Here is a 20,604-nt window from a genome sequence, read left to right as displayed (position 1 = left end):
AGTAAGATCTGTGAGATGGGCAACATCTGTGAGATGGACAACAGCTATAGCACAAGCTTCAGCCGCAAGGCAATACAATGGTATTCTCTCCTCTTGTTGAACTTTACACTTTGTGGCCTAATTACCGTATTTTATCAGAAAATATCCTTTAAACAGGATTTTTTGGAAAGATTGTTTCATTTCATTCTACTGCATGACACTAATTTAAGAATCACAAGTTTTCCTGGGAGAGTATTTTTCAAATTGAGAAACAGAAATAAAAGTAGAGATCTGCTTTGTAGACAATTTACCAAGGACTTCAATAGCGAGTTTAATTACCGGTTAGGAATAAGAAATCAAAGCAATATTTCATATAATATTCTTTGGTTAGTTTATTACTACGTTGATGAATTAAAATAAAAACCCAGAACTCTACTTTTCACAAGTTCAAGAGAAAGGGGAAAAAAATTTAGTGGCTGTTATACAAGAGCCCTTCAAACCCTTCTTCTTTGGGACTGTTATTTGTATTAGATCAGTATTCCTACCTATCTAGATCCAATTGGTATCAACGTGTACATACATATATACATTTTTTTTTTTTTTAATTTTTTTTTAACATTTATTTATTTTTGAGGCAGAGAGAGACAGAGCATGAACAGGGGAGGGTCAGAGAGAGGGAGACACAGAATCTGAGACAGGCTCCAGACTCTGAGCTGTCAGCACAGAGCCCGACGCGGGGCTTGAACTCACTGACCGTGAGATCATGACCTGAGCCGAAGTTGGCCACTTAACCTACTGAGCCACCCAGGCACCCCACATATATACATTTTAAATTTACTCACTTTTAGTGTCATCCCAAGTAATTCTTGAAACAACCATCTGAAGTGTTAATTACATATTTCTATCATACGCTAATACATAGCCACTAAAATTCTAAATGTTTACCTTAAGTCTAAAATCATCTCATACCATCTCATAATCACTGGTGACTAATCTGCTTACATCTTAAAACAAACGCTTCAAAGGTGCCATCACAATGTGAATAAACTAAAAATGTTCCCACGTTTCACACGCACCATCCATATAAAATTCTGCAACTTGATACATGAGTTTACCACACTTTTATTACGAGTACTCAGTGGGAGCAAAATAACCTTCGGATTGTTACTTCTGTTTTTTCTGTTTCTTAGTCCGTCCATTTTTCTTCTGCCCTTTCTTTTTCTTCTTAAGGAGAACAGCTTTTTCTCCAATAAACAAACTTTTAGAATGTCCTACATTTTTTGAATCGAAATGAAGTCCCTGCTTAGGTTTACCGACATTCTTCAAACTGGGATTTGAATTTGGCTTTAATTTTTCTTTATTGACAGAACGCATGACTCTGAGTTTCCTTCCCATCAGTTCAGAATTATTTAACTTCAGAGCAAGATGAACAGCATCTGTATTCTGGAATAAAAATCAATATATTAATTTCCACCAGAAAGCCCCCTGCAAAGACACTAGTACAACTGTGACTTTAGTGGATTAGGAGAATTTTCAAGCTTGCACAGATAAACGCCCCTCCCACTTTGACATCCAAGAAGTGCAACCCCACGGGTTTCAGTGGCTGGGCCGGTAGTCTCGTTTTAATCATGCTCCTCACAGGTTTCTTCCCAGGAAGCACTCAGCTGCCTTGTCACATAATTAGGTAAGTCACAATCCAACAGGCTTCATTTTCCTCATTGTAAAATGGAGTTCCAACCAACTAGATCAGTCACATGCAGTCTTTTAAACCAATCAGCCTCTCTTGTCACAGGCTCTTTCTGCAAAAGCTGCACTGTATTAGCTGACTTGAGAGAAGGGAACTCCCTTTCAGTTTCTGAAATGCTGAACTAGATGCCTTGCAGAATTGTTTTTTGTTTTTGTTTTAATATTTATTGAGAGAAAGCGTGAGAGCAAGCAGGGGAAGGGCAGAGAGAGAGAGAGAGAGGGAGAGGGAGAGAGAGAGAGAGAGAGAGAGAGGGAGAGAGAGAGAGAGAGAGAGAGAGAGAGAGAGAATCCCAAGCAGGCTCCATGCTGTCAGAGCAGTTGGGACATTTAACTGACTGAGCCCCCTAGGTGCTCCTGCAGGATCCCATTTAGATCCCAAATTCTACTACTCTTTTGTCCTAATATAGAACCACTAGATGCTAACAACCCTGAATATTCATGAGATGTTTGCTAAAGGACTTTAGGAACTTATCAAGTAATTACAGCAGCAGAGGGGCACCTGGATGGCTCAGTCGGTTAAGCAGCCAACTCGTGGTTTCAGCTCAGGACGTGATTTCACAGTTCGTGGGATAGAGCCTGGCATTAGGCTCTGTGCTGACAGCAGGAGCCTGCTTGGTATTCTCTCTCTCCCTCTCTGCCTCTCCCCCACTCGAGCCTTCTCTCAAAATGAATAAATAAATAAACCTTAAAAAAATAGTAGACAACAGAGAAACACTACAATGCATTAACGATGGCAACAAAAGGCTGTGACAGCCTTTCTCAAAAGCTGTCTGGTAATAATACATATCAAGAGTATTAAACATGGTCATTTATCTTGACCTAGTCAGTAACAGGCCTGGGGATCTATCCAAAAAAAAAGCAATCACAAACTGCACACAAACATTTGAAGGAAAAAAAACACCCCAATTTCATCATTACAGGGAAAAATAGAGAACACTGCAAATTTCCAACATTTGAGAAACATTAGGGAAAAGATAGTATAAATTACGTTACCTCACTCAAAGGAACATACTTATACAACAGAAAACACAAAGCAGGTTGCAAAATTTTACGTTCACAGATGGAAGTTCAACTTTAAAAAAGAAGGCACGGAAAAAACTGAAAGGAAATGTATTAACGGGTGCTTGAGGAAGGGAGAAAAACTTAAGTGCCATCAGGCATTATGAATATTCTCATAGTATGTATGTTCTGGTATTATTAGGCATGATACGCTGGTTAATATTTTGTAAACTAAATACAACTAATTTTGTACAAAGACCAAGATTTTCTTCTACCTGTGCCAACAGGTCAATTCTTTTCTCCATTTTATGGAAAGTGGAAATTCAGAGACTTAATACTTTTCACGTCCAATATCTGAAACATTATTTCATAACATCAGTGCGGAGAAAGAGGGAAGCAGAACGTCTTTGGTGAGGTGCGGTTACAGGAAGAGTACTCGAATATGGCAGATTATGAGTTTAGTTTCCTGAAGACGGAATTTGAAGGTGACGGTGACAGTTATGTCTGAGAGATGAAACAGCAGGGACAACCCCTCCAGCACATTTCAATGGACAGTGACAACGCACGAGTCTCCCATACCTCAAAGAGCACGTAGCCGAAGCCTCTGCCGACTCCAGTGGCTGGGTCTCTCACAATCCTAACCGCCACAATACTCCCACAGTCCAAAAAGTGTTCCTCAATTGCAGATTCTTCCACTTCTAAAAACAAATTCAACCAGAGCACAAGTAAAAACAGAATGGCCTTTGAAAGCTGGAGCTGTTTACTGATACAGCAAGTTAATGTAATATAGTTAATATAGCAAGCCCCACGAAAATTAGTCAAGTTACACTCTACACTTTTCCAAGTTGGTCTTAAAGCAAAACATTAAGTTACTACTCAGTTGTTATTTTCCTGTTACTTTAATGATAAATGGGTACTTTATTTAACACTTACTGTACGGGAGATTCCCCACAAATACTGATCTCTTGTCCCTCTGAAACACAAAGAAGGTTAATAAAAATCACCGGAGCTGAAAATGGAAGTGATCCGAAAATCCCCTCTTTCCCTCACCCCATGTATCTGACAGGTCTCCACTGCGCTGATTTAACTACGCACCTGTCCCTTATTTGATTCTGTTTCTTCTATCTTCCCTCTTGAAAGTGAGTAAGCACCAGAGGCAACAGGGTTTCTTTTGTTCACAGCTAGCACTGACACATGGCAGTGCCCAGGACAGGCATGCTACATTGGCACGCAAACTAGGTACCGGGCCAGACAGCAGTCTGTTGGGCATTGCGGCCACGTGGTCTCTGACGTAACTACCCTCCCAGCCTTAACAGAACATTTACAAGTAAATGGTGGTCGTATGCTAATAAAACTGAATTTAAATAACACAGTCAGCTTAATTTAAATAACACAAGCACACTTGGCCCTCGGGGTAGGTCTACATCAGAGCCAGAGAGGTATTCCAGGCCTTGGTCATTTCTCAGCCAGCGCACTCTGACCCCCACGAAAATGCACTCTAGGTTTCGGTGGTGAGCTCTTACAAGCAGCCTTCACTCACTTTGAGAGACCTTTGTCAACTGCAAACTTACCCATCACTCCTGCATTTAAACCTGTGGGACTGCTCCTGGACAAGATCCAGACGCCTCAACACGGCAGACCACAGTCTTCATGATTTGGCCTCTCCCGTTTCTCCAACAGCAACTTACTGCTGTCCCTCTTCACACTCTACCTGCTATTAACTGCATCAAGCTCTTGCCATTCCCTAAGCAAATTAAGTTTTGGTCCCCACCGCATACACTGTTTAAAATTTCTTGAGCCCAGATAACACTGACTCATCTTTCAAGTCTCCAAGAGCACCTATTCTTCTCCTGGACACCCTCCTTTGTCCCTTCTTGCTGGTACCTCCCCAAGTCAAGTGTCCCATTCCTGAGCTGACAGAGCATCCTGTGTATTTATCAGAACATAGTGCTGGGGCACCTGGGTGGCTCACTCGGTTAATTATCCGACTGTGCTGACAGCTCAGCGCCTGGAGCCTGCTTCGGATTCTGCCCCTCCCCTGTTCACACTCATAAGCTCTCTCTCTCTCTCTCTCAAAAATAAATACCTTAAAAAAAAAAAAAAAGTGCCACAATCAGCCCATCTGTTTGTCTTCACCTTTGTACTGTGGACCCCTGAACCCCTACAGAACCCGGACTATAGCTCAGCACTGAGTACCTGACACAGAGTAGGGACTCAAAAATGGAGTTAACTTTCTCTATTTCGGTATGTGAAATAAGGTGTTGGCCAGGACGATCTCCAACATCCCTCCCAGGCTAACTATCTATGAATACTTGATCCGGGTGTGGGGGTACCCCGTTCTTGGAAGCTGTTGACTAAGGTCCTTGTGCCAGTCTGTGCCCCAACGTTGTGACCTCAAGGGCCAAAGTGTTTCCTTCTTGGCTTCCCTTGTGCTCACTGATGATTCCACTCCTCTCCTTAGCGAAAGCTCGGAAGAGAACATTTCTCTCTAGAAGACTCTAGTTAAGTTCTTTAAACAACTCAAGTACCACTTACAGATGAAGTCTCGGATGCCAGATCAACTCTAACACGAAATCCATCTGCAAACTGGGTCCCATTTCTGCATTATAAACACGAAGGGGGAAAATGGCTGTTAAAAATGAGCGCCGAGTTAACTGTAATATTTGCTCTAAAGTCAAACCAAAGAATAAAAAAAACATACTCGTACATACTTAAATGTAATAATTCCATTCAAATCTCAAAGAGATAACATTACCTTTTCAATGCTTTTGTAGCAGCGCTCTCATCCTTAAACACAACATAAGCATTAATGTTTTTCTGATCAGGATGAATTTTACGTCTATACAAAAAAAAAAAAAAAAGAAAAAGACAGTGTAAAATCCATTAATCTCAAAGTCATTAAAAATATATAATTTGTTTTCTACTCTCAATCAGCACATATGACAAGAATTCCCAGAAGTTTCATCTCTTTATAAATTTAGTAATAACGCAAAAAATAACATACAACTTACACAGATATCGGACAAAACATGTAACTTTTGCCTTCCTATTGGTCATCACTATGAGGGAGCAAGCAAGCAGCCACCCCCCCACCCCAAGCAATGTCACAAAGCTAGAAACAACAATCTTAACTGGAGCCCTGTACCTAACAACACATAAGCAGATACGAGAAGATAAAAACCATACAAATGTGTACAGCTTAGAGAAATATTAAAGATCAATAACCTTGCAGCCACTGCCCATCCCAGAGACACTCTCTGTGCCTACCACCCCTACTTTTCCAGAAACCATCTGCTTGCGTGTCTATGTAGTTTTATCACAATCAAGCGTCTATTCCTTGGTCATACTTTGGTGATGTCCACCTGGGGACTTGAAGTCTTTTGAGTCTTATTTAATCTGCAGGATTCTGCCTTTATCTCTCTCTTTACCTTACTGTTCGACCTACGGAATTTTCCAAAGCCTGGATGGTTTTGATTGCAAGCTCACAATACAGGTCAACGTGTTCCTCTGGCCTCCCTATTTCTTACAAATTGGCAGCTGGATCCAGAGGTTTGCTCAGACCCAGACTGCACATCTCTGTCGGGACTGGACGTAGTGCTGTGTTCGCTCAACGGAAAGCAGGTTATGACTGGTTTTCACTCTTTTTAATGATTACAGCTGCTGCTGCTCAATGCTTCCACCCACTAATTCGCAGGCTTGCAAAATGGTCATATAATTTAGATGTGACCGATCAGCAAAAAGGACCTAGTAATGACCACAGATTCTTCCCTGAAGACATGAACCTATTGTTTTTGAAGTAGCAAAAATGCTAATAAATAAGTACCATCAAGAAAGGCACTAGGAAATGTCAGGGCATTTCTCATGGCATTCTGTAATAATATACTACACTATCTGATAGTTTTCTATTGATAAAACTGCGATTTATTGAATGCCTAATATAATACTGGGCACTGTGTTAGCCATTTTATGTATTCATTTAGTCTCCCATCTCCGACATGGGTGTTACTTTTCTGATTTTATGGATAGGGAAGCTGAGACTCAGAGAAGTGCCATGATCACAAGGTAAGGAGTGGCCAGCCCAGGACTTCAAACAGGCCTAGGTGACTCCAGAACCCCCACGCTTTCCCTGCAACACACAGCTCCTGACAACATCCTACTCAACTTGTCTTAGTGTTGAAATGTTTGCATCCTCCCCAAATTCATGTTGAAATCCATATAACGCCCAATGTGATGGTAATAGAAGGTGAGGCCTGTGGGCGTGGCTGAGGTCATGAGGGTGGAATCCTCTTGAACAAGACTAGTGTTCTTCAAGAGACCCCACAGAACTCCTAGCCCCTTCTTTATCTTACCGTTTGACTATAAACTGTGAGGACCGGTGAGAAGGCACTGGTTACGAATCAGTAAGCTGACCCTCACCAGAATGCAACTACGCTGGCAGTTCATTCTGACTTCCCAGCCTCTGAAAGTATGAGAAAGTAATTTCTATTGTTTATAAGCCATCTGGTCTGTGCCATTTTGTTGTAGCAGCCTGAACAGACGAAGACAAACCCCAAGAAAACCTAAATGGAAAAGGACTTTAACAACTCTTAACTGGGGGCACCTGGGTGGCTCAGTCAATTCAAGCATCCAACTCTTGATTTTTTGCTCAGGTCACGATCCCAGGGTCATGAGATCAAGCCCTGAGTTGGGTTCTGCACAGCGCATAGAGCCTGCTTGGGGTTCTTTCCCTCTCCCTCTGCCCCTCCCCGACTTGCACTTGGGCAGGCACACGCTCTCTAAAAAAATTAAAATAAAAAATAAAAACTCTTGGGGCGCCTGGGTGGCCCAGGTGGTTGAGCATCCAACTTTGGCTCAGGTCATGATCTCAGTTTGCGGGTTCAAGCCCCGCGTGGGACTCTGTGCTGACAGCTCAGAGCCTGGAGCCTGTTTCGGATTCTGTGTCTCCCTCTCTCTCTGACCCTCCCCTGTTCATGCTCTGTCTCAAGAATAAATAAACATTAAATAAATAAATACATAAATAAATAAATAAATACTCTTAACTGCACTCTACAAGAAAAGATCCTTTGGGCACAGGGAATACAGAGGGCAAGCACACAGTTCTACCCCTTTCTATGTGGCAAGAACCTGTTTTGTATCAAGCTGGATGGGTGATTTAAAAAGACTAACTTGACATCTAGAGATCTAGGTATTAATGACATCTAGAGTTCCACCTGCACCCAGAAGGGAGAAAACCAGGAATAGCATCACCCCCACCCCTACACAAGAAGCCGAATAACCCACAACATTCTAACTTTTGTAGAAGCTACCAGAGCTAAAGTCCAAAGGAAACTGAGCTGAGGTCCAAAGGAAACTGGGGGGCTAAGTAAGGGCAGGGCCATCCGAGGAGACAGGAGGCAGCACTGGCTCAGAAGCTGGTGCCGGACAAGGGAGCCGGGCCGATTTCAGCTAGGATTTAATACACTGCCAGAGCCGCGTGTGGGCTGGGCCTGAAATGGAATCTCTGGAGGCCAGCAACACAGATAGGCACATCCGCTTGCAGGCTCTGCTCCACTGACCTCTGCTAGTGTCCCCAGGAATGACTGAGGGCAGGTGGGAGCCCAGAGACATCCCTGGGGGGTGTGGGCTGGAGAAGAGAAGTATGGGAAGGACACAAAGCCCACCTGGATTCTTCTCCCAATGGAGAGGGCTGAGCTGCTGGGGCAGAGACAGCAAACCCCGTCATTCCCAGAGCACAGGGAATAGTCCCGGGGCCAGAGAAGGGAGGCCTCCTACCACAGGGCAAGGAGTGGGAAATGTTTTCCAGCCCAAGATCCACCAAAGACACAAGGCAGAGGTTGGCTGCCATGGGAGGGAGGACCGGCCGGTGCACTGAAACACAGACAGACAGGGCCAGCCTGCATCAGAGGCTGAACCGGGACAACAGACAACCCCACTGCCCCCAACCAGACCACCAAAAACCAGCACTCGCAAAGATGGATCTTCAACAAAATTTAAAACTTGGGCTCTTTAAAAGACACCCTTAAAAAGGTTAGCCACAGGGGCACCTGGGTGGCTCAGTTAGTTAAGTGTCTGACTTCGTCTCAGGACATGATCTCACGGTTCGTGGGTTCAAGCCCCGCGTTGGGCTCCGTGCTGACATGGGAGCCTGGAGCCTGCTTCTATTCTGTCTCCCTCTCTGCCCCTCCCCTGTTTGCATGCTGTCTCTCTCAAAAATAAACAAACATTAACAACAACAAAACAAGGTTAGCCACAGATAGGGGCAAAATATCCAAAACATATATATCAGAAAAAAGTCTTGCACCCACAATGAAAAACTGTATACAATAAGACAGACAAGCCACCAGAAAGTGGGTGAAATTTTTGAACCAACACTTCTCCAAAGAATAGATACAAGCAGCCAAAAAGCACATGAAAAGGCCCTCAATATCTTTAGTCATCAGACTAAACAGAAACTGAGACCATTACAACAAACCCTTAGAAGGGCTGAAATTAAATGACTGGCAATACCTAGTGCTGGCGAGGATGTGAAGGAAATGGGAGTTCTCCCACAGCGGGTGGAATGTAACACAGTGAGGCCACTTCAGAAATTTATTTGACAGCTTCTTAGAAAACGGACATATACCTACCACAAGACCCAGCAGTCCCACACCTCCAGATACTTTAGCAAGAAAAATAATGTGTACACCAATGTGTTCAGAACTTTATTCGTGATAGCCCCAACCTGGAAGTAACCCAAACATTCATCAAGCTGGCAAATGGATGGGTACATTCTGGTACAGCCACACCATGGAATACTACTGGGCAATAACAAAAGAACAAGCCACGGAGCATCCAACAGTGTGAGTGATCTCCAGTTTATAGTAAGTGCAAAAAAGGAAGACGCAGAGTATACATGTTGAATACAACTGCATCAAAAGGTATGTGGGGGGGCTGGGGGGGAGGGGAGAAAGTATATATATGTGTATCAATTTGTAAACACGTAAAATGTCTCTAGGAGGTTATAGTAAAAAGTAAAAACAGCAGCAGCCTGGGGCAGGAACTTGGCTGACTAGGGTAAAGGTCCAGGAGCTAAACTTTTCACTGCATACACTTTTACACTTTATTTTTAACCACTTGCTTCATTATTTATTCAAATAATTAAATTTAAGAAATTTTTTGATTGGGGCAGGTGGTCAGGGCCAATGGCAACCACAGGGCATAAATTCTATTTTTCTAGCATCAAAATTCCTCAGTACTATTATACACTCCTATTGGCATCTTGGTTTCTGCTGAAACTTGGGCCCTGGCTTTTAGCCTCCTCCAGGAAGAAGTCCATATGACCTGAAGAAGACCTGTGTCTTACCAAGTTTTCCATTTCTTACAGCATCTGAACAATAATACCTTGCATGTGGAAGGACTTAACATGTGTGGCTACCCCACAAACGTTACTGGAGCCAGGAACACAGAGTAACACATATTTATTAAGTGTTAATACAAATGCTGTGATGGGAATGGGATAAAACTGGCAAGAACCTGGTCTGCCAAAGAAGTCTAAATTAAGAATGAATGTCGACATGAATGCACCAAGATGCTCAAAGGAACTGCCGTAATTCAAAAATCCTGTTATTGGAGGACTCCCAGAAATTTCTGTGAAATTTTACGTGAGCAGAGCTGACACACGATGTTACCTTAGCTGAACATAGTGAATTATGTTGTAATTAGTACAACATAGTGATTCAACTGAATTTTTTTTTAACTTTATTCAATCAGTACTGGCTGAGGCAACTCGTGACTTCTTTTTCTTTTGATTGAGATGTAATTGACATGTAACATTATATTAGCTTCTGTTGTACAATATAATGATTTGGTGCATATATGGACTGTGAAATGCTCACCTCAATAGGTCTGGTTGACATCCATCACCACACAGGGTTACACGCTTTTTTCTTATGATGAGAACTTTTAAGATCTACTCTCTTGGCAACTTTCAAATACCCAAGACAGTGTTATTTTTTTTTTTTTTTAAATTTTTTTTTTTCAACGTTTTTATTTATTTTTGGGACAGAGAGAGACAGAGCATGAACGGGGGAGGGGCAGAGAGAGAGGCAGACACAGAATCGGAAACAGGCTCCAGGCTCCGAGCCATCAGCCCAGAGCCTGACGCGGGGCTCGAACTCACGGACCGCGAGATCGTGACCTGGCTGAAGTCGGACGCTTAACCGACTGCGCCACCCAGGCGCCCCCAAGACAGTGTTATTAACAATAGTCACCATGCTGTACATGACATCCCCATGACTTACTTATTTTATACCTGGAAATTTGTACCTTTTGACCCCCTTCAGCCATTTCACCCCCACCTCCTCCCCTGGCAACCACCCACCTGTTCTCTGTGTCTTCGAGTTGTTTTTCATTCTCTGGCTTACTTCACTTAGCCTAATGCCTTCAAGGTCCACCCACGTTGTCAAAAATCTAAAGATTTCTTTCCCTTTTTTAGGTCTGAATAATATTCCTGTGTGTATGTTTATCCAATTATCTATTGATGGACATTTAACGCTGCTTCCGTGTTTTGGCTATTGTAAATAATGCCACAATGTTTTCAAAGTACACTATCTTATCTAATATAACCATACCTATATATCAATGTAATCTGTAGACCTATTAATATAGCTATATCTAATATATATACCTCTGCTTGTACAATCTATGATTTCATGTCCTAGTTAGAAAAAAAAACCCAAGATTAGATAGAGATTAATAGGAGACTCTGCATAGAACTGAAGGTGAATGAGAAATACAGGTTGTATGTTTTAAATTTATATGTCAATTATACTTCAATTTTAAAAATTAATGAGAAATGAAGGGAGAGTAAAGAAAACTTTTGTGTCTCATCCATGGCACTAGGTGGATAAGGAGTGTAGGGGAAAATCCCCTGAGAATATAAACTTGTGAGCCACACTACCAGCACAGTCCCCAAACCTTCAAACAGAGAGCTTAAAGTGGTCTTGAGCTGGTAGTACCCCCAGGTAACCTGACAGAAACAAACATGAATTCTCTGGAAAAACCTGACCGGCTAACCGCAACTATGGGGCACCCCTGATTTTCAGATGCATCCTGACTTCAAAATGTTAAGATATGGGAAAATGTGTGCCTTAGAACTGATAAAATACAGTATTTATGATTTATACTACAATATTTGGGCATAAAATTTCCTTATTCTCTTCCAAACATAATGCTTGATTAAATGTCCTTGAAAATTCTCATGGCACATTTTCCAGCAACTTATTTATAATATTTAATGTGATTCTACAATTTATGTTAAAGCTTAAACACAAACATCTGATAAATTTACCCACTACTGCAGTCATAAGAAAATAGTCAAGTAGTATGATGAATTATCGAACAACAAAAATCCACGAAAACAGGGTCTTAAGTTTTAACCAAAACGGAAGAGAGTTTAAGACTACTCCCTTTCTCTCATTATAAACTTACTTTATTGCTGCCAACTTTTTGGACAGAGTTCCCTCTGCTGGAATCTTTTAAGAGAGAAAAAAAAGGGGGGGACAGGTATTAGAGAAAATTCATTATCCAAAATATTACTTCAAATTAATTATATTTTAATTAATCGAATTCTAAATGTCTTATTCTGATGTGATGTAATTAAAACATTCTAGGGAATCAGAAACAACCGTCCTAATGTTATATGAATGGGATCTGGTGGCTCAGGCCAAAATTTTACAGGCAATGACTTTTAATCTAAATGGAAGTAAACATACTGTGCTCTCAACTTGGGTCAGATAACTCAAAGGGGTCTCTGGACATAAGGGGATATGGAGGTTAAAGACGCGTAAGAAAAACGTAAGGAAAATTGTTTTATGAAATAAGCTTGGAAAAAAGCAACACTTCTATATTAATATTTTATTGTACGTGCTATATGATTTTACTTTTTTGTACATTCTGTATGATTTTAAATATGTCTAAATAAATTGGGAAATAACGTAAAGACATTATTTCATCCATATGTCTAAGGGTCAGTATATGCCAGCTGGCAAAAAAAAAAAAAAAAAATCATTGTATCTTTAATTGGGCAAATAAGGGAAACCCCTTTACATTCAAATTCACTTTCTTTTCAGCCCTGTACAGTATTACTTTTGTACTACTTAAGAGTGAGGGGTTAGGGAGGGAAAACTTTATGGAGGAGATGGAAATTCAGGTCAACAACTCTGACCGTCTGCAAGGCGCCAGTCCTGAGATACTGACAGAGGCACTGAAATGCCTCAGCCAGGTACTGACAAGACAAAGGTGAAAAGATATAGACCCTGCAAGTTCACAGAGCAGCACCATCTATGAATGTCAGTTTAATTTAGGGCAGTTACTATAAATGTCCCCTGGAAATCTTAGTCATCTGATATAAATTCTCAGTTTGCCTTACTCACAAACTCTGAAAATACAGACAGTGTAACCGTGCAAGACATGAGAAATGCCCAAGTGAACAATCAACAGGTGAATGATGGTCATCAAAACACATTTACTAGGTGTCTTCTAGGAGCCCTCAAGCATCTATATCTTGTTACTGAAGATACAAATGAGTAGGTAAGACACAAAGCAGTAAGGTACAGAAATAGAGGGAAAAAAAAACTTGATGGTATAAAGTATCAAAAAGAAAAACTTGAGTAATTAACATCTTAATCGCCTACCAAAACACAGACTGTCTCTCACTAGGCAAAATGAGACTTTGAGGAGGAGTCGCAACAAAACCAATGAACTGAGCAAAAAGAAGAGTGAGAAAGCGCTAGCGTCTGATCAGCAACGAGGGCAGCTCCCAGGCTGCAGGAGAGTCACACGTGGCCTCAGGGCCACCCTGTGTTGACTGTCAGGCTAAGAACCAGGACAGAATTCACTCACAGCAAGGCAAATGTAAGGGCTTTAGGCAATTCCATATATGCTTCATGTGCACAATGTGCAGGTACTGGTGACCCACGAATGAGCAAGGCAAACCGGCTATCTGCTATCAGCTTTCAGTCTGGTGGGGCAGACAAATAATGGACCGACTACAGAACAGTGTCATAAGCACCATAATGAAGTATGGGGTGCCGGAGAATGCACAACAGAGTCATCAAACAGACCGGTAATCCAGGGATAGAGCAAGATCCCCAAAAGTAATACCAGGCCAAAGTGCGTGTGTGTGTGTGTGTGCGTGCGCGCGTGCACGCATAAGTGATGTGGTACCTATATGTGTAACGATCATGAGTTCCAGGAAGAAGTACTTTAAAATTTTTAACACTTATTCATTTTTTGAGACACAGAGCATGAGTTGGGGAGGGGCAGAGAGAGAAGGAGACACAGAATCCGAAGCAAGCTCCAGGCTCTGAACTGACGGCACAGAGCCCAACGCGGGGCTCGAACTCACCGAGTGTGAGACCATGACCTGAGCTGAAGTCAGACGCTTAACCGACTGAGCCACCCAGGCGCCCCTGGGAAGAAGTACTTTAGGGAAATTAAGTTGACAGTGGTAGGTACTGTCTGCAGTACACCAACCTCCTGGACTGAATGCCTTGGAGCTCAGAAATGCTATTCCACATGTATTAATGTTCCACAAACAAAAGTCACACATCCACCCTCCTACAATGATATCATTTTACTGTGTAAACGTATTAATTTAACAGAGTCCAGGAGTCAGAAGTAGATCTTAAGAGCACTTCTTCTCTGGGGCTAGATTTGAACCTGTTGATTCAAAAGGCTGTGCTTCTCCGTCTCACTAATACCAACATGTTAATAAGCCTGACTTAAACGAATACGTTTCGAGATTTGCAATTTCAAGACAGGGAGAAAACATACCAGAGAACGAAATCGTACAGATTCTATCTGTCCATACTCTTTAAAAAATGACTTCAGCTTCTAAAATAAAAAAACATACATACTTTAGTCTACTTTCAGAACATCAAGTAAGTGCTACAAAAAAGAATTAAGTAAAACCATCTGATCATCTTTTACTGCCAGGTTTTCTTTTAAGAACATTTCAGGAACAAGAGTAGTACTCGGTTGGAAGACAAAAAATAGTTTCCACACACACACATATACACATAAAACGCATCTCAAGTTTTTGTTAGTATCCATAAGGTACGCATTTTTGTCTTTGAATCTTTTATAATCTTTGCCACATGTAAACTGTAAAAGTAAAGGGCATATTTTGGGTTTAGTAAATCCTACATAATGGAAGAACCTCAGGATGTATTCATTCACTTATATAACAAATATTTATTGAGCCCCTTACTCTACGCTAGGCATGATTTCAGGTTTACGTTCTAGTGACATGTAACAGAAAAGAGGGCTGGAAGGAATAAAAAAAACCAAACCAAACCAGGAGGCCACTGCAATACTGTCTGCAGATTTGCAAAAGGATGAATAAGGGCAGTGACTATGGGAACGGAGAGGAGAAGGTGTATACCAGAATCAATCTACAGAATGATTCATGTAATCATTTACAATGAAGCTATATGTTAATGACTTATTAATTATGCATTTATTCAACAAAGGAAGAGTAAACAAAGTTATGAGTTATTAAGTTCTCTGAATCCTTACAACATGTAGATTATACACACTTACCTTCTTATTACACGTGACAGGCAAATTCCCAACAAACACTGTTCTCTCATTCTTTAATCTTTCTTCTTCTTGGTTGATTTCAATTTTCTTTCTCTGATTTACAACTGTGTGATCTACATCATCAAGTACTTTTTTATCTGCTGCTTTAATACCAGATTGAGAAGCACTCCTTTTCTGTCCTTGTTTTTGGTGAATTTCTTCTTCTAAATCAGCACTTGCTAGGGCATTTTCCCTTTACGAGGCCATGCAAAAAAAAAAGGTAAAAAGAAAAGAATAAGAGTCCTAGAAGTCCGATGTAGTATCTGACAAAGCACAAAGATTTGAAATATTTCTCACCTACTTCTAGCTTTCCTAAATATAAACTTATGATTCACAAATATATCTAAATTTAAGAAACAGCATTATCAAAAAGTGACCAGTATCTCTAGAATACTCAAGATTAGAAAAAATTGGAGCACCCGGGTGGCTCAGTTGGTTAAGCATCTGACTCTTGATTTCAGTTCAAGTCATGATCTCACGGTTCCTGAGTTCAAGCCCCACATCAGGCTCCACACCAGCAGTGCAGATCCCGCTTTGGATTCTCTCTCTCTGTCCCTCCCCCACTCACGCTCTCTCTCCAAATATAAATAATTTTTTTAAAAAAAGAATGATGTATTAAAAAAAAAGATTAGAAAAAACTAAGCTCAATTTTTGAAGATCTGTTAAAACTGTCAGGTTATTGCAGAGCAACAAAAGTTGCTCATTTAAACAAAAGTTGTAAAGCTCTTGGAGGTCTAGTTTATGCTCTATGAATGCCCAGTTTCATTCTCTGCTCTAGAACTCCGGGGGATCTGCAGCACTTGTAGGGGATCTATAAAGGTTAAAATGGCTGCAAAATACTTTGTAAAAGCAATGTGGCCAATAGGGAAAACCAGATTTCCTACTTTTAACTGTAATATTTAAAGGACTGCTTGTCAAAAGTACATTCTGAAATGGCAAATACAATAAAAACCTTGGTGCACATGGGTAAGCGAGATCTGAGCATCAATTCTAACAGAGAACCATATGTATGCATATATACATGTATATATATACACACACACACACACACACACACACATATATATATATATACACACACATATTTTAAGTTTATCTACTTATTTTTTTAGTAACCTCTACACCCAAAGTGGGGCTCACACTCACAACCCCAAGATCAAGAGTCGCATGCTCTTCCAACTGAGCCAGTAGGCGCCCCGGGACTGGGATCTTAAGGAGGCAACGGTAACACGAGTCGAGTCGTGGGTAGTAAATGATTCATTCACTCAGTAAATATTTACTGGGTTCCTATTCTGTCCTAGCGTCTGGGGATAGAAAGATAAAGAGACTATTAAAAACCTTGCAATACTCCAGCCTCTGAAGAGATAAGCAAAGTTCACAATACAATGGTGACATGGTGTAGAAAAATAAAAGACACATGAAAGGCTTCTCAGGGGAGGGGAAAGGCCGTGTCTGGCACATTGTCCTCAGTAAATTTTGACATTCTTCTTCCACTAGACCGTAAGTTCCACTAAGGAGAGGGTTCATGTCTAGTTTTTTGTCCACTATGGCATATAAAGTACCAAGCAGGAGTGAAAGGAACCGAGACGGTATGGCAGGAACCAGGTCAAGGACCATGGCTGTTATGTGCAAGTGCTTAGATTGTATCCCACAGAGCTTAAAGAGCCATTGAAAATTTTGGGGCACCTTACAAAGATCATTTGGGCAGCAGAGCAGAAGATGTTAGGGAAGGGGCAAGGCTGGAAAAGGGAGACCGGTACGGAGAGAGTTATAACTGCATGTATCTGAGAAGACAACAGACCAACTTGAGCAAGGGAGGGGTGGAAAGGGAACAACAGATTCAAGAGATATTAAAAGACAGCACCATCAGGACCCGGCAGCTGAGTAGAACGCAGGGAAAAGAGGGGGTATAAGATGACTCCCGAGTCACTGGCTCAGGCAACTGGATGGAAGATTGGTGGTACCACTCCTGCGGACAAACAGGTCTCAGGAGCCTACGCAGCTCAGTCTGAAGCATTCTGAACTTGAGGTGCAGGTGACTCTCAAACAACACGGGTCTGAACTCCACTTAAACGTGGATTTTTTTTTCTTTTTATAAATGTGGTACAGTACTACAAATGTATTTTCTCTTCCTTATGATTTTTTTTTTGAAATTTTAATGTTTATTCATTTTTGAGACAGAGAGAGACAGAGCACGAACAGGGGAGGGGCAGAGAGAGAGAGGGAGACACAGAATCTGAAGCAAGCTCCAGGCTCCGAGCTGTCAGCACAGAGCTCGACGCGGGGCTGGAACTCACAGACCGTGAGATCATGACCTGAGCTGAAGTCGGATGCCCAACCAAGCCACCCAGGTGTCTCTTCCTTATGATTTTTAATAACATTTTTTTCTCTAGCTCACTTTATTGTAAGAATACAGTACATGACATATATAACATACAAAATACGTGTTTACCTACTATTTATGGTAAGGCTTCTGGTCAACCGTAGGCTATTAGTAGTTAAGTTTTGGGGGAGTCAAAAGTTGTATGTGGATTTTTGACTGTGTGGGGGTCAGTGCTCCTAACCTTTCCATTGTTCAAAGGTCAACTGTATCTAGAATATACAGGTGCAGATGCCAGCAGGCAAACAGATACACAGATTAGGAGATCAGGAGAGAAATGAGAATGGTGCAGCCACGGGCATAAAGGAGACTGCTCAGAATGAAGGGTAGAAAAAAGTCCTGAGAAGATGACCACAGAATCATCTGGGGGAAATCAACATTTACAGAGTAGGCAGGAGAAGAGGTACCCACAAGAACACTGAGAAGGAACAGACGAACAAGAGGGGAATCAGAAGAGACTGCGATAAAAGAATCTAATAGCTTCAGGAAGAAAAGCCACCATGTGGAATGGAACAGGGAAGAGGCTGTACTGCCTATTAAAGACGGCAAGTGTGGGGCGCCTGGGTGACTCAGTCGGTTAAGCATCCGACTTCTGCTCAGGTCACGATCTCGCGGTTCATGAGTTCAAGCCCCGCATCGGGCTCTGTGCTGACAGCGCAGAGCGTGGAGCCTGCTTCGGATTCCGTGTCTCCCCCCGTCTCTGCCCCTCCCCTGCTTGTGCTGTCTCTCAAAAAATGAATAAATGTTAAAAAAAAAAAAATTAAAAAAAAAATATGGCAAGTGGGTCAGGATATCTTCACTGCACGCTGCTTCGGAAGTTTGGTGAGATCACATAAAAACACAACAAGTGAACAGTCGGATTCAACACGTCAGAACAACAAGTTCCTGGAAGAGAAAATAGATCAGGAAAAGGAAGAACACATGTATAAAGTTTTTCTGAAAGCTTGACTATGAAGGGAAGGACTGAGGGCATCGTAGCAAAGATAGGGTTTGGTTTTGTTAGATTTCTCTTTTTAGGATGAGACACTTGAGCACATTTGTACAGTAGACAGATGAAAGCCACAGGAAGGAGAAGAAAATGGATATAGCTGAGGGAATAATCCGGAGGGAGACAAAAGAGGTATGTGGTATCCAAAGCACAGGTGACCGAATTAACCTTGGACAAGGAGAGAGACACCTTTCTCTGAGAGAAAGTAAAAAAAAATTAAGGGGCTTGAAGAGAGTGGCTTCACAGACCAAGGAAAGTTACCAGGGAGCCTGTGATGTGACCGCTATTCGGATCTTGATCAAATAAACTGTAATGAAAACATTCTTTTTTTAACGTTTATTTATTTTTGAGACAGAGAGAGACAGAGCATGAACGGGGGAGGGTCAGAGAGAGAGGGAGACACAGCATCGGAAACAGGCTCCAGGCTCCGAGCCATCAGCCCAGAGCCCGATGCGGGGCTCGAACTCACGGACCGCGAGATCGTGACCTGGCTGAAGTCGGAGGCTTAACCGACTGCGCCACCCAGGCGCCCCATGAAAACATTTTTTAAGCTAATGGGGGAAATCTGATCTCTGAGTTTGGGAAAACAAAACTCATCTTTTTCATGCTGGGATATTTACACATTTAGATTCCAGACCTTAAATCTGCTTCCACTTAATGAGGGAGATATGAAGGGTAAAGATGGAATAAGACTGGCCAAGGATTATGGGTATATGTGCTGGGTATATGAGGTTCTCATCCTTTTCAACTTTTGAATATGTATGACATTTTACACAATAAAAATTTTTTTCTGTAAAACCTAGAACTACGAGATGAGCAAAACACTAAGATAAAGAGTGCAGGTATAAAAATCTCAAATTCTTTACCATCTAATTTCTTTTTTTTTTTATTTTTTTCTTTTTTTAAATTTTTTTCAACGTTTATTTATTTTTGGGACAGAGAGAGACAGAGCATGAACGGGCGAGGGGCAGAGAGAGAGGGAGACACAGAATCGGAAACAGGCTCCAGGCTCTGAGCCATCAGCCCAGAGCCTGACGCGGGGCTCGAACTCACAGACCGCAAGACCGTGACCTGGCTGAAGTCGGACGCTTAACCGACTGCGCCACCCAGGCGCCCCACCATCTAATTTCTTTAACATCAGCTTAAGACAAGTCTACCGACCTGTTTGCCAACTTTTTGTCTGCAGCAGAAAGTTTCTTCTTCACTTTCATTTTTTGTGAAGGTTCTTGCAAAAGTGGTCCTGGAATTTGGGATGTACCTTCTTCCTCCTCATCCCGTTTCCTTTTTTTGGTGGTTTCCTTTTAAAAGTTGAAAGCTATGTTTGAGACCCCATCTTTTTAAATAATTTAGTAGTCTTCCTAAATTAGCAAGTGTTCTCTCTCACTGGATTCCGGTAATGAAAGCTTACTTAAAATTAACCCTATCTGCCCCGCTTTAGAAATCATGCCCTGCGAGGCAGACTGTTCTAAAACCGTTCTGACGGGACGTTCGGAATAGAATTCAGTGACTTACTTTAGGCACAGGCACATACACGGGTTGGAGCTGAGGCTCAGAAGAGCTGAAGAGGGACGCCAACCGAGCTGTACTATTTCTGGAGGGGCGCCTGCCCTGGAGCAAGCTGCTGGCGACTTGTCCAACCACATAGTCTCCGGCCAGACTCCCGCGAACGCCGTCCTCCGGGTTGTCTCTATAGACACCGACGCCAGAAACTCAGCCACGCCAGGCCCCACCGTTTCGCCCTCCAGAGCTCCCGAACGCACACCCCTGCCCAGGCGGACGTGCCACCCGCCACTCACCTCTCCTGGGCACCTTTCTTTTTTTTCCTCTTGTTCTTTCCTTCCACCGGCGTCCCCATCCTGAGGCTTTCTAGACAGCGGCGGCGCACGAGCCC

The 20,604-nt window shown here is 42.1% G+C and overlaps 1 protein-coding gene across 2 annotated transcripts; it reads right to left on the bottom strand.

Moving 5' to 3' along the window:
- Positions 1-1,085: 1,085 nt before the first annotated feature.
- On the bottom strand, positions 1,086-20,594 carry RBM34 (RNA binding motif protein 34). Of its 2 annotated transcripts, XM_047088587.1 has the most exons (11): positions 20,510-20,594; positions 20,226-20,400; positions 19,875-20,011; positions 15,307-15,538; positions 14,539-14,598; positions 12,193-12,236; positions 5,480-5,563; positions 5,260-5,323; positions 3,658-3,697; positions 3,304-3,422; positions 1,086-1,422 (listed from the first exon to the last, which is right to left on the bottom strand). In XM_047088587.1, the coding sequence occupies exons 1-11, from the start codon at positions 20,566-20,568 to the stop codon at positions 1,144-1,146; spliced, it is 1,293 nt and encodes a 430-aa protein (XP_046944543.1). In that variant the 5' UTR covers positions 20,569-20,594; the 3' UTR covers positions 1,086-1,143. The 2 variants fall into 2 exon arrangements, with proteins under 2 accessions (XP_046944543.1, XP_046944544.1); XM_047088588.1 differs by lacking the exon at positions 14,539-14,598.
- Between the last annotated feature and the right edge of the window lie 10 nt (positions 20,595-20,604).

This window comes from Lynx rufus, unplaced genomic scaffold (assembly GCF_022079265.1).
Source record: "Lynx rufus isolate CCGP_SWC_20201006 ecotype Redwood Valley unplaced genomic scaffold, mLynRuf1.p SCAF_25, whole genome shotgun sequence".
NCBI lineage: Eukaryota > Metazoa > Chordata > Mammalia > Carnivora > Felidae > Lynx > Lynx rufus.
Note: the sequence above shows the minus strand (reverse complement) of the source record. Positions and strands in the feature narration are given on the sequence as shown.

Excerpts from the sequence above, each read along its gene's own strand:
- RBM34 (XM_047088587.1), bottom strand. The coding sequence starts at position 20,568 with ATGGGGACGCCGGTGGAAGGAAAGAACAAGAGGAAAAAAAAGAAAGGT. Across the intron at positions 20,401-20,509 it reads AAGAAAGGTGCCCAGGAGAG|AGACAACCCGGAGGACGGCG; the intron begins GTGAGTGGCGGG and ends CGGTGTCTATAG. Across the intron at positions 3,698-5,259 it reads TGGCATCCGAGACTTCATCT|AGGGACAAGAGATCAGTATT; the intron begins GTAAGTGGTACT and ends TTTGTGTTTCAG.